Here is a 12,588-nt window from a genome sequence, read left to right as displayed (position 1 = left end):
TGACAAAATTGCCACAACAATTTTCAGCTTGATTAGTCCTTTGTTGGTTGACAAAATTTGAATCACTATTTTCAAACAGATTAACTCCATGTTGAGTGATAAAATTATCACAATTTTCAGCTTGATGATTTCTATGATTGTTGACAAAATTTGCACCATAATTTTCAGCTTGATTAACTCTATATTGGTTGACAAAATTATGACAAATATTTTCAGCCTGATTACTACTTCTACGTTGGTTGACTAAATAAGCATAACTATTTTCAGTTTGATTAATTCTATGTTGGTTGACACAATTTGCATAGCTATTTTCAGCTTCATTACATCTACCTTGGTTGACAAAATTTTCTTGACTATTTTCTGATTGTTTGATTCTATGCTGATGGACAAAATTTTCTTGACTATTTTCAGTTTGATTAATTCTACGTTGGTTGACAAAATTGTAATCACTATTTTCAGCTTGATTAATTCTATGTTGGTTGACAAAATTGTCATCACTATTTTCAGCTTGATTAATTCTGTGTTGGTTGACTAAATTTTCATAATTATATTCAGCTTGATTAATTCTATGTTGGTTGACAAAATTAGCACCGCCATTTTTAGCTTGATTAATTCTACTTTGGTTGACAAAATTTGCATAACCATTTTCTGATTGCTTAATTCTATGCTGATGGACACAATTTTCTTCACTGTATTCAGCTTGATCAATTCTACGTTGGTTGACAAAATTATCATCACGATTTTCAGTGTGATTAACTCTAGGTTGGTTGACATAATTTTCATCTTCAGGTCGAATGGGAGAAGCCAGACTTATATATAATCTTCTACCCAAGTATCTCTTCCTTGTGATACAGGATGATGTAGGCGGCTTTTGACATGTGATTGGATATGCTGGTCTCGTTTCCATAGAGCTACAGCAAGGTGGTTGTAAACAATTTCTTCTGTAGCTCATTTCAGATTGTCTAAACATTTTTTGACCAAGACAAAGCAAGAGAAAGAAACTGATGCAGAACACTGACAACTGGGTGCCTAAGTGAATATTTATATCACAGAGGATAAGAAATACGAATGTTATTACAGCATTGCCCAACATTATTTCCCAGTTCTATTAAATAGTGCAATATTTAAAAATAAAATGCAATGACAAACTGCTCCGATCCAGATGAATGTAGTATTTTTCAGTTAAATTGTGCTTGTCTTCAGTTTTTAAGTGCCTTTTCTTCAAAGATTTACTAGATCTTTCATCAGGTTTTGGTGCTTCAGTTTCAAATATAAAAAGGGGGGTATAATAAATTTTAAACAGGCCTTAACCAAATGTTTATTATAAAGATTTTTTAAGAGTAGAGTAATTAATAATTATTATTTAATTAAAGACTGTACACCAGTATACCTAGCCTAGAGTAGATGTATTCTTCTAGAGCCAGATTATTCAAATATAGATTTAGATCTATATTAATGATATGTCTATTAAATTAAGATTATAGATTTCGATCTAACTTCTAATTATTGTCCGTAATAAACAAATTGTGACCTTTTGTCCAACCAAAATTTAATTTTTGATGACTTCAAACTTCAATATTTTTAAAATTTTTGTTGTGCTGGGATACGTGGCACGGTATAAGAGTTGTCATTTGCCTGCCTAATGTTAGGGGACAGAGGCGAGGCTTCTGGACTGTATCTAAAAATGTACACTTCCACATGACATTCCTTAGCTCATGCCGAAACCAGCAAAAAAATAGACGATTTCTTTTTCAACCCCGAATAGTTTCCCCCCGCGTCCATTAGTTGTCTAGAAACATATAACTTCCGTGAACTGGGCAGATTTTTAAAACAACACTTTTTAACGCTTTAAATAATTCTTTATAAATTGTTGTTTTAATGAAAAGATCTAGATCTATATTTATAAATAACAGACTAATAACAATATAACAATTTTCTAAAAATTCAATAATAAATAATTGCTCATTACAATCGATCGTCGAAGTACTTAATGCTGGTGATTTAAAAAATGTCGGCTAAATTAAAAATTTAAATTGGCAGGTCACACCGTTCACATTTTATTTTCATCAGCTATTTCTTGTATCGCGTTCGAAATTCAGATGTTCATTATAAATTATTAATTGGTTCACTAATTTCAAAAACATACATCTACAAAGAGGTGGGGGTAAAGTCTTTTGTTGTTTATTGATTCGTATTTATTACCAGACCAACGATTTTCTAAATGCGTATTAAACCATTTATATATAAAGTCTATCTTCTTAAAATATTTTTTTGTTTTGTTGGGGGGGGGGGGGGGGGGCATATTCATCTAGAAAGAGTGGTCGAAAAGTAGACTGCTGGCTCGAAATAGTCTGTAGATCGGATCCCGGGCTCAATTCCAATGACGACCCTGAATCCACCCTGCTCTGATAGCTATCTGACGGAATGTAAAGGTGGCAGGGCATAATGCTGACCATACAGTCCTTTTATACGTCAAGGTAATAGAACCCCACCTCACGTGCTCTGGTAACGTTTGAAATAATGCTTTACTTACTAATTAATCTTAAGCAAAGTATCTGCTTGATTTGTTTTGGGAAGTGGGATGGGCAACGATTATTACAACACTATATTTATCAATAATAATCTAATAAACAATCTATCCACGTCTGAGTTATCAAGACAAAATAATTCCACCCATTCATCATTTTCATAGGAAAGTTTACAAGATTCATTTATTATATTTATCGAAATAGTGTGGGCTTATCACACGGATTAAACTAATCTTTAACTAATTAATTTACAAGCCCTGTAGGATTAACGTGACAGATTGAGCAATTAAGGATTAGCTCTCGCATTAGCTGTGCCACTAAGCTTTTATTTACACAACAAAATCAACAGTAAAAAAAAAAAACGTCAATGGAAATTAAAAATGAGTATTTGCATTTCATTTCCATTGAAAGATAATAGTCAGTGCTACAGTGTGACATTTGTTTTTTTTAGATTAAAACGTAATTTTATATTTATTTTGTAAGTGGTTTAGGAAAGGCTATACTTTGAAAGGACATGCTTAATATACTAGAATCTATACAATATAATACAACACCGTAGTGACTAGTTTTTATATCGATTAAAAAAAAACTAGTCTTATCCATGGGAGGCAAGCGAAATACAGGTCGCGTATTTTAAATAAACAAATTACATTGTTACCCCCCTTACAACATAACAATGTTTAATCACGATCTTTTCTCTTTGATAGGATAATCTAACGAATTTTAATGCCATTTATAAAACAAAGCTTTAGCAAGCAATTTATACATTTTAACTGTTAGTAAAAAAAAAATCTTAATACATTTTAGTTTTTACTAATTAAAAAAAAACAATAAGTAACACTTTTTTCTTCGTTTAATATCTACCAAAATAGTCAATAAATCGTAGAAATATAAACCTTCCGCAATGCAGAAATTTAAGAAATCGGAAAACCAGTTATAAAATGTTAAAGTACTTCATATTGAAAGTACTGATGGAAGCACGTCTGAAGTAGAGATGGAGGTGATTACATATTGACAACGGCATATTAAAAAGTTTTTTTACCCCCCCCCCCCCCTCAGCATTAAGTATTTCGAGATTTATTTCTAACACGCCGTCCAAACGCTGATTTCAAAACGTTCGCCCATAACAAATGGGTTTTAATTTCACCAAAGCTCTCTGATAAAATAACGCGAACCGCCTTCTTCACATCGTCCGCCCCGTGCACATGGACGGGACAGATTGCTAGTGTTTACATAACGAGTGGCGTTGCTCGGTGCCTTGATGCAATTAACGCGAACAATTACAAAGACCAATTAACTGTAACGATCAAACAAATAAACGGAATCGGCTGAAAAAGGAGAAACATGGCACTATCAGAGGAAAACATGCGCGAATAGCTAAAAATAGAACAAATATGGCGGTGGGAGGGGCCAAAGTGGCAGGCTAAGTAAACAGTTGTCTGATGCCGGAAGTGGTTTGAAATGTTTATGGGCGTGTTTATATCTGTACACAAATAATGCAGACTCATATTTTTTTGAAGAATTACTGACTTAAAATGATGACATAAATACTGACATGGCTAGACGGGAACTGTTGGTGATGATACTGAATAAATTACTGACTTAGCTAGAAGCCTCAAGATTTTGTAATACTAATAAGCTCTCTCTTAATCCCCCCACTTTCTCCACCTCGTTCCTCTTTTTCTCCCCCCCCCCTTCTCTTTTTCTAAATATATTTATTCTATAAGTGTATGGGGTCATCCATAAATGACGTCACGCTTTTTGGGACGATTTTTACCTCCCCCTCCCCTCCGCCACACATCGTCACAAAAAGCCAGACCCCAAAACTTTCGATTTGCACCCTCCCCCTCAAACTTTCGATTTTCACCTCTTAAAAGACTAACACTCGAATTAATCACTTAATTAGGTGAAATTATCATTTTTCTCTATATATTTTGCTATTTTTTGCCTTGGTGTCACCCCCCTATATGGTGTCACCCGGTGCGGTCCGCACCCCCGCCCCCCTTCGCTACGCCTCTGCCTTGGGCTGACCCTCCCCCAAGCTAGCACACCCCTTAGCGACGCCAATTAATTGGTTTCATCGACCCTGCCATATTTCGGAGCATACTGACTATTATTACCTGGCTAGTTATAATTACTGTCTGCCCAGCAGTCATAAGTTTGAGTTTTGTAACAATCCCACCAAGCACATATAATTTCACCCCCCACCCCCCCCCCCCCCCCCCCCATCCCTCACCCCACTTCTCTGAGAGATTGATGTTAATCACTCATGGCCGTTTCTGAATTACGACCTGCACCGCACCACACGATTTCCCGCCAATTTTCGCGCGCCATTACGCCCCAGCCGTTGCGGCAGACGCACGTGGTTTAATGGTGGAAAATGTATCAGTTTGAGAGGTCTGCTTTCTCACCCACGTGATCAATCCATCCCATAATTGGCACCAGATCGGCGGAACTGTCAAGGGCATCCATCTTTCTTCTCGCTAACTGTAATAGCCGGTGGCTATGTTTTGTTTAAATGGCTAGTCGGTATAATTAATTAGCGGTATTGAATTTTTAAGGATAGAGAACAAAGTGAATTTTTTTTTTCGTTTGTTCGAGATGAGGGAGTTACGTATCGGTTGTATAGGCAACGAACGTCGCGACAAAATGTCTACAACGGAGACATTTACATCACGTGACTGCATGAAGCCACGCCCACCTGAATATCTGAAATCACAGTCGGCTCGCTGTCCGGAAATTGCAGGCTTGTGTCTGTTTTGTTTTCGTTGTGCGGAATTTGAGTAGCGTACGCGGCGAAAAAAGTGCAACATCAGTCAAGTTTGGATGCAGTTAGCGTAGTATTTCGTTTAAAATCAGCCCCATCACGATTAATTCAGTATCACTCCGCGGGATGGGATATAGTGCAAAAAAAGTGACCAAGTGAACTGTACTTTCTACTAGAGTAGTGGGGCTATGAGGTTTTGGTTGAGTTTAGGGCTGGTTTTGGGTTAGATTTGATTTAGGAATTGGTTAAGGGTTGCGTTTTTTTGGGTTAGGTTAAGGCTGGATTTAGGTTTTGGCTAAGGGTTGGTTTAGAGTTGGATTTAAGGTTGGATTTAGGGTTGGATTTAGGGTTCTGAGTTGACACTGTCAAAAGTATATCTTTTCTATATAAATTCAAATTTGTTCGGGGGGGGGGGGGGCGGTAGACTTTCTTTGGGGGGGGGGGGGAGGGGATGGTGCCCCCCCCCCCCCCCCCGAAGAGATGCCTGGAAGAAACTCTGATGGCGACGAGGACGAACTGATGGAGTGGACTATGATGTACAGAGTTTCTTCCAGGCATCTCTTCGGGGGGGCAAAGCCCCCCCGAAAAAATTTTTACCGCCCCCCCGAACGAAATGAAATTTATATAATTTATATAGAAAATATATGCTTTTAACAGTGTCCGCCCCCCCGAAGAAAGTCTACCGCCCCCCCGAAAATTTCAAGTGCCCCCCCGGAGAAAAAAGTCTGGAAGAAACACTGATGATGTATACCAGTAAACGGGTAGAGCTAATCTCCCATGCACACAACAACACAACCACTGTACTCACCAATGCACCTGCGGCCGTCGGCGTGCAGCTTGTGGTTCTTGGGACACTCACACCTGTACCCACCGTGGGTGTTGACACACTTCGAGTCGCAGTAGCCGTTCTTGTCCAGGCACTCGTCGATATCTGAAAACATCACGTGGTGTCACTGGTCACGTGGTGTGTCACTAGTCATGTGGTGTGTCACTTGTCACGTGGTGTCAGTGGTCACGTGGTGTCAGCGGTCATTTGGTGGCACTGGTCACGTGGTCTCAGTTGTCACGTGGTCTCAGTTGTCACGTGGTGTCAATGGTCACGTGTTGTCACTGGTCACGTGGTGTCAGGTGTCACGTGGTGGCACTGGTCACGTGCTCATCGTTTTAAGTACTGGTTAAACTATATTAAATCATAACCCACTGTCTTAGGCGGGAGATTTTTAGAGGAGCATAATCGCCTCCCACCGATTCCAAAGCCATCAAGCCTCCACTAAGCTTAATCATTGTGTTCAAAGACAAAATCGCTAAAATAAAAGGTGTCATTGCTAGTTGACTGTTAAAAATGCGGAGTCGTGATATTAAAATGGTCGGATGAATGTTCTGGTCAAGGTTTTGGTCAATGTTCTGGTCAAGGTTTTGGTCAAGGTTTTGGTCAATGTTCTGGTCAAGGTTCTGGTCAAGGTTTGGTCAAGGTTTTGGTCAATGTTCTAGTCAAGGTTATGGTCAATGTTCTGGTCAAGGTTTTGGTCAAGGTTCTGGTCAAGGTTTTGGTCAAGGTTTTGGTCAAGGTTTTGGTCAAGGTTTTGGTCAATGTTCTGGTCAAGGTTTTTGTCAATGCTCTGGTCAATGTTCTGGTCAATGTTCTGGTCAATGTCCTGGTCAAGGTTCTGGTCAAGGTTCTGGTCAAGGTTCTAGTCAAGGTTCTGGTCAATGTTCTAGTCAAGGTTCTAGTAATTCTAAACAACGTTTAAACTAAATTATAAACTTACCAATACACTTTTTACCGTCCTGATCAAGGTCGTATCCCATTGGACAGCTGCAGTAATAAGAACCAATCGTATTGATACAATCCTTCTCACAGCCGCCATTGTTGATAGCGCATTCGTTGACGTCTGCAACACAAAATAAAATAAAAAATCAAAATAAATTTTAATTTTCTTCTTGAAAACTGGAGTGGGTTGTATTTTTTCTTTTACTTTAATTTAAACAATTAAATTTGCTTCGTGTCCGTCGTTGTTTGTTGATGAGTTTTTAGCAAGTGCAGAGTTGTAAACATATTTTCAAACTTGTGCAAGGAAGGCATAATATTTACATTGTAAACAGTATTTAATAGGCCACTGCACTGTGTAGTCGGACTGACTGCAATCTTCTCTTCTCACTAACCCACGCCCACATGCCCATGCACACATTTATATGTCCAGTTTACTCGCTTTACATTGGCCATGCATCGACTAACAAAACTAGCCCAAATCGATGCCAGAATGCCCATGACCTTGTCTGCAAGCTTAGCCTAGCCACCGCGCACAGTTGATACCCTAAAAAGCAAATCTGTTTTCTGCCCGAAATTGATGCCTTAACTAGCCTATGCCCAAAGTATAAGTCCTATTGTAAAAATCGAAGCTTCCTCCCTCCTTTCCACCCTGTCTAGACCCCCTAAGCTCTAATCTATACGTCTAGCATAAGCCCACTACCCGTGTTTTGTGATCTAATCTACACGTCTCTCCTAAACCCCATGCTCAGATATCTATGTTTTAGACTACACGCTAGGTCCCTCTAATCTACACGCAGTGTTTCTTCCAGACTTTTTTTTCTCCTGGGAAGTACTTGATATTTTCGGGGTGGTGAGGGGGGGGGGGGGTTGCGGACACTGTTAAAGTATATGTTTTCTATATAAATTCCAATTTGTTCGGGGTGGGGGGGGGGGAACTTTCTTCGAAGAGATGCCTGTAAGAAACTCTGTCTACACGCCCAGCCTACGACCACTACCCAGAGTTCCATGCTCTATAGTCCTAGCCGATGCTCACTGGAGTTCCATGTTCTATAGTCCTAGCCAATGCTCACTAGAGTTCCATGTTCTATAGTTCTAGACTAAGCCCACTACCCAAAGTTCCATGTTCTATAGTTCTAGCCGATGCCCACTACTCAAAGTTCCATGTTCTATAGTTCTAGCCAAAGCCCACTACTCAGAGTTGTATGCTCTCTAGTTCTAGACTAAGCCCACTTTCCAAAGTTGTATGCTCTATAGCAGGGGCGTAGCGAGGGGGGGGGGGGGGGCGGGGGGTGCGGACCGCACCGGGTGACACCATTTAGGGGGGTGAAACCAAGGCAAAAAATAGCAAAATATATAGAGAAAAGTGCCGCACCGGGTGACACCCGACCTCGCTACGCCACTGCTCTATAGTTCTAGACTAAGCCCACTTTCCAAAGTTCCATGCTCTATAGTTCTAGACTAAGCCCTCTTTCCAAAGTTGTATGCTCTATAATTCCAGACTTTGCCAACAACCCAAAGGTCCATGCTTTAATCTACATGTCTAGACTAAACCCTCTAGATGTCTATGCTCTAATCTACAACTCTAGCTTAATCCCCATATAGACCCTCTAACCTCCCCATAACGATTACTGAAATCTGATCTCATAAGCTGTAACGTACAGGGCTAAAAAGACAACAAAAAAATGTCTCCTATTTCCGAAGATAACCTCCAATCAAACCAGATTACGTCCCCTGTTCCCTGAAAACCAGACTTGTATAATTATCAACAATTTCGAGCAACAACGATTGTCTATGTCTAAATATTTTGTAATTTTGGATATCACCAAGAGGACAATTTAAAGAAAAGAAAGTCTGATTAGGTCTAAAATCTTGAAATAGAGTCAGAAGAGAGTTTTGTATATTGTTTTTTTTAAATGTCAGAATCGCTGTAAGTTTTATGGTTATATTTAGAGTTAGGGCTCTTGTTAGGGTTATGGCTAGGGTTAGGGTTATGGTTACGGCTAGGGTTATGGCTAGGGTTTTGGTTAGGGCTAGGGTTTTGGTTAGGGCTAGGGTTTTGGCTAGGGTTAAAATTATTGCTAGGAGGGTTATGGTTAGGGCTAGGGTTATGGCTAGTGTTAGGGTTATGGTTAGGGCTAGAGTTATGGTTTAGGGCTAGGGTTATGGTTAGGGCTGGGGCTAAGGCTAGGGCTAGGAATTGGACTAACCCTACCCTAACACTCTCCCTAATTAGCGTTAAGATAAGGATCAAGCTGAGTAAGAATTATAGCTAGAAGTAGATTTAGTATAAGGGCTATGAGTAAAGCTAGGACTAGGGTGGGGATGAGAGTTCAAGGACAGGGATACTAATCAGAGTTTCTTCCAGGCATCTCTTCGGGGGGACTTCGCCCCCACGAAAAAATTTTACCGCCCCCCCCCCCCCCCGAACGAAATGAAAATTATATAATTTATATAGAAAATATATACTTTTAACAGTGTCCGCCGCCCCCCCCCCCCCGAAGAAAGTTTTCCGCCCCCCCCCCCCCCCCCCGAAGATTTCAAGCGCCCCCCCCCTCCCGGAGAAAAAAGTCTGGAAGAAACACTGATACTAATGAAACTAAGGCTTCAATATACTTAAACCTTATAAACTAAAAAAAAAATAAGTAAAATAAAAAAAAAAACGAAGAAAAACAAACAAGTAATAATGTCTACTTGATTTATACCTTGGCAAGTAAAAAGAAAGTGCTTTTAAAAATAAATTCAATGGTGTCCTCATACGCTTATATGCTTTGTCGGCCAGAAAAGAAACTGGCAAATATAATTACACGTATATTGCGATTGTAGAATGATGACAAGGTCACAAGAGCAAGGGAAATAACCACAACACATCTAATAAAGGGAAACAATCTTCTAAACAGGGAAACTCTGTGTGGGCGTCAGGTTATCGTGTGCACGATCACGCGTGAGAAACAATGGGCCACGCCTCGGTTCTGTTTTTACTTGGGATCTGATGTTAAGCAGTTTTGGTTTAATTAACTCCCCCTTTTTTTTACGTAGGTGTGTTAGGGGCTAAGGGTGGGGGTTGAGAGATTATAAATAAAATAAAAACAAGCAAGGGGCGATTATCCAGGAAGAAGCAAAGACAACCCCGGGTTACTCATGGGTTGTAACACGATCGTGGTCACAGTTATTCACGTGACACCGTCTCACGTGACAAATATGTGGACCACGTCCCCCTATTTTAAGTGCGCCATTGTGCGAGCGGGCAAGGGAAGATAACTCGAGCGCGGAAAGAACTTACAAGGGAGATAAGTTCGACAAGAGCGATATCTCTGCTGTATATTCACCAGTTGAGAACTCGACAGCGTTGAAAACTGCCAGACCTCTGAGTGTACACGCCTTGTTTTTTATAAGGACACACGAAATACGTGAATAAAGCCAGTGGCGTAGATAAGAGGGGAGTGAGGGGGTGGCAGACCCAGCTACATGCGTGATGCATTGCCCTAAAAATATATACACGCCTGCAGAGGTAATCTAATTCAGCTAGAAACATCTATATACAAAATCTAACATTGCACAACAACTGTATATATATATATATATATATATATATATATATATATATATATGTGTGTGTGTGTGTGTGTGTGTATATATATGTATATAAATATATGTGTGTGTATATATATGTATATAAATATATGTGTGTGTGTATATATATGTATATAAATATATGTGTGTGTATATATATGTGTATATATATATATATATATATATATATATATATATATATATATATATATATATATATATATATATATATATATATATATATATATATATATATATATATATATATATGTGTGTGTGTGTGTGTGTGTGTGAGCTCTCAGATTTAAAAAAGAACCATCCCCAAATCTTATGAGCTTAAACTAAACACAACGCATAACTCAGTGAAAAAAACAGTTTGTCCACATAACGTATGGTATCGATTCCAATAATTGTTTCTCACCCCCCTCCTTCCCTTCCTCCCTCCCTTTAAATCATACAATCCTAATTTCTATTGCAGGAGAGTCCCAGACGAGGGCCGGCGGTGATTTCCCCTTGTTTCGTGACGCAAGTCGGCTATTTTTACTTTTTCGCGAGACAAGAACACAACGTTTGCCCGTCTCGAGTCAAGCTGTCAGCCGCTAAACGCCGCAATCAGGGGCGGGTAATAGATCTTACCCCGAGCAATATGCCAATAGATGGTCCCCATGGGGGTCGTGTCGGCCGAGACGAGTTGCCGGACTTGAAGTGTGCTCTCAAAGGGCGAGCCAGGGAAAAAGAAGGGTTCAAGGGAGACAACCTATCTAAAGGGGAGACAAATATACTATTAGGGTCGTCAAAGGACAGGATGGTAAAAAAATATGAAGTTTGGGGGGACGATAAATAAAAGTGATATCGTTTTAGGTAAAATTTTTAACAGATGCGGATACTGTATTGGCGTTTTAGTACCGTCGCGTGATGCCGATAGCTTCAACTAAAATGTGTAGGGATTTAGAAAGACTGGGTGGGGGTGGGAGGGTGTGGGGGGGGGGGGGGGGGGAGTGGGGGGAACTAAAATGTGTACGGTTTTAGACAGAAAGGATAGTATGGAGGGGAAAGGACGAAACTAAAACTAAAATGTCTAAGGTTTTAGACATCTAGTGTGTTGTGGAAGGGGGGGGGGGATAAAGAATAGCAGATGAAATTTGCATAGACAGTCTTATCGTCTTGGTAGAATACCGGTATAACACAGGCATGTACATTTAGGGGTGATCTTTGGTGAAAACGTTTTTATTTTTCTTGATGGGTCGTTTTAAAAATCTATAATGGAGCAGAAACCGTAAAGAAAATTAAATTTTATTTTAGATTGCAGATATATGCTGCAGCAACAACAAAAACGCCCCTACCTACCCCCAACCACGTACTGACTACTTAAGAAATGTCTTTGTTTCTAATTCCAAAGAACTTCATTTTTAACAGCCAAAAGTGTTTATATTAAAAGATGCAATAATAAACTTAACGACTAGCATGTATTAATTTCCAAAAATAAAATAAAAAGAAACAAAACGCCACATTTCTTTGCTTAATGAGAAAATCATGTTTCCGAACCAAAACAGTAACAGGTATTAATTGAATAAAGAAAGACGCGGTCATTGATAAAAGAGACTGATATATTAACTTAAAGAGCCATATTTATTAACAATGCGAGGTTATTTACACCAAACAGTTGTATTAGCGATTACCTCAACCCCCCCCCCCCCCCCCCCCACACCCCCTATTTTCCCACCTTACAATCATTTGTGCATTGAATTGGATTAAATTAAATAGACTTTTTACAATCATTTGTGCATTGAATTGAATTAAATTAAATAGACTTTTTACAACGCCGGTCAAACTTACGAAAACGCGAAGCTTAGCTAGCAAACGGGAATACCCACACCACCAGCGTGTGACTTTGGTTAGCGCAAAGAGAAACGAAAACAAACCACGCCGCCCCCGGAAATGAAATCGACACA

The 12,588-nt window shown here is 39.4% G+C and overlaps 1 protein-coding gene across 1 annotated transcript in view; it reads right to left on the bottom strand.

Moving 5' to 3' along the window:
- The window catches only part of LOC131949442 (multiple epidermal growth factor-like domains protein 6), a 55,093-nt gene extending 47,609 nt beyond the window's left edge, over nt 1–7,484 (bottom strand). The window contains exons 1-3 of the mRNA XM_059311347.1: nt 7,436–7,484; nt 7,065–7,187; nt 6,104–6,226 (exon numbers count right to left, since the gene is read on the bottom strand). Of these exons, the coding sequence (XP_059167330.1) occupies nt 6,104–6,226; nt 7,065–7,187; nt 7,436–7,484 (295 nt within the window). The remainder of the gene's footprint in view (nt 1–6,103; nt 6,227–7,064; nt 7,188–7,435) is intronic.
- Between the last annotated feature and the right edge of the window lie 5,104 nt (nt 7,485–12,588).

This window comes from Physella acuta, unplaced genomic scaffold, assembly GCF_028476545.2.
Source record: "Physella acuta isolate Inbredline_101_S28 unplaced genomic scaffold, ASM2847654v3 ptg000698l, whole genome shotgun sequence".
NCBI lineage: Eukaryota > Metazoa > Mollusca > Gastropoda > Physidae > Physella > Physella acuta.
This window is presented reverse-complemented; position numbering and strand designations above follow the sequence as displayed.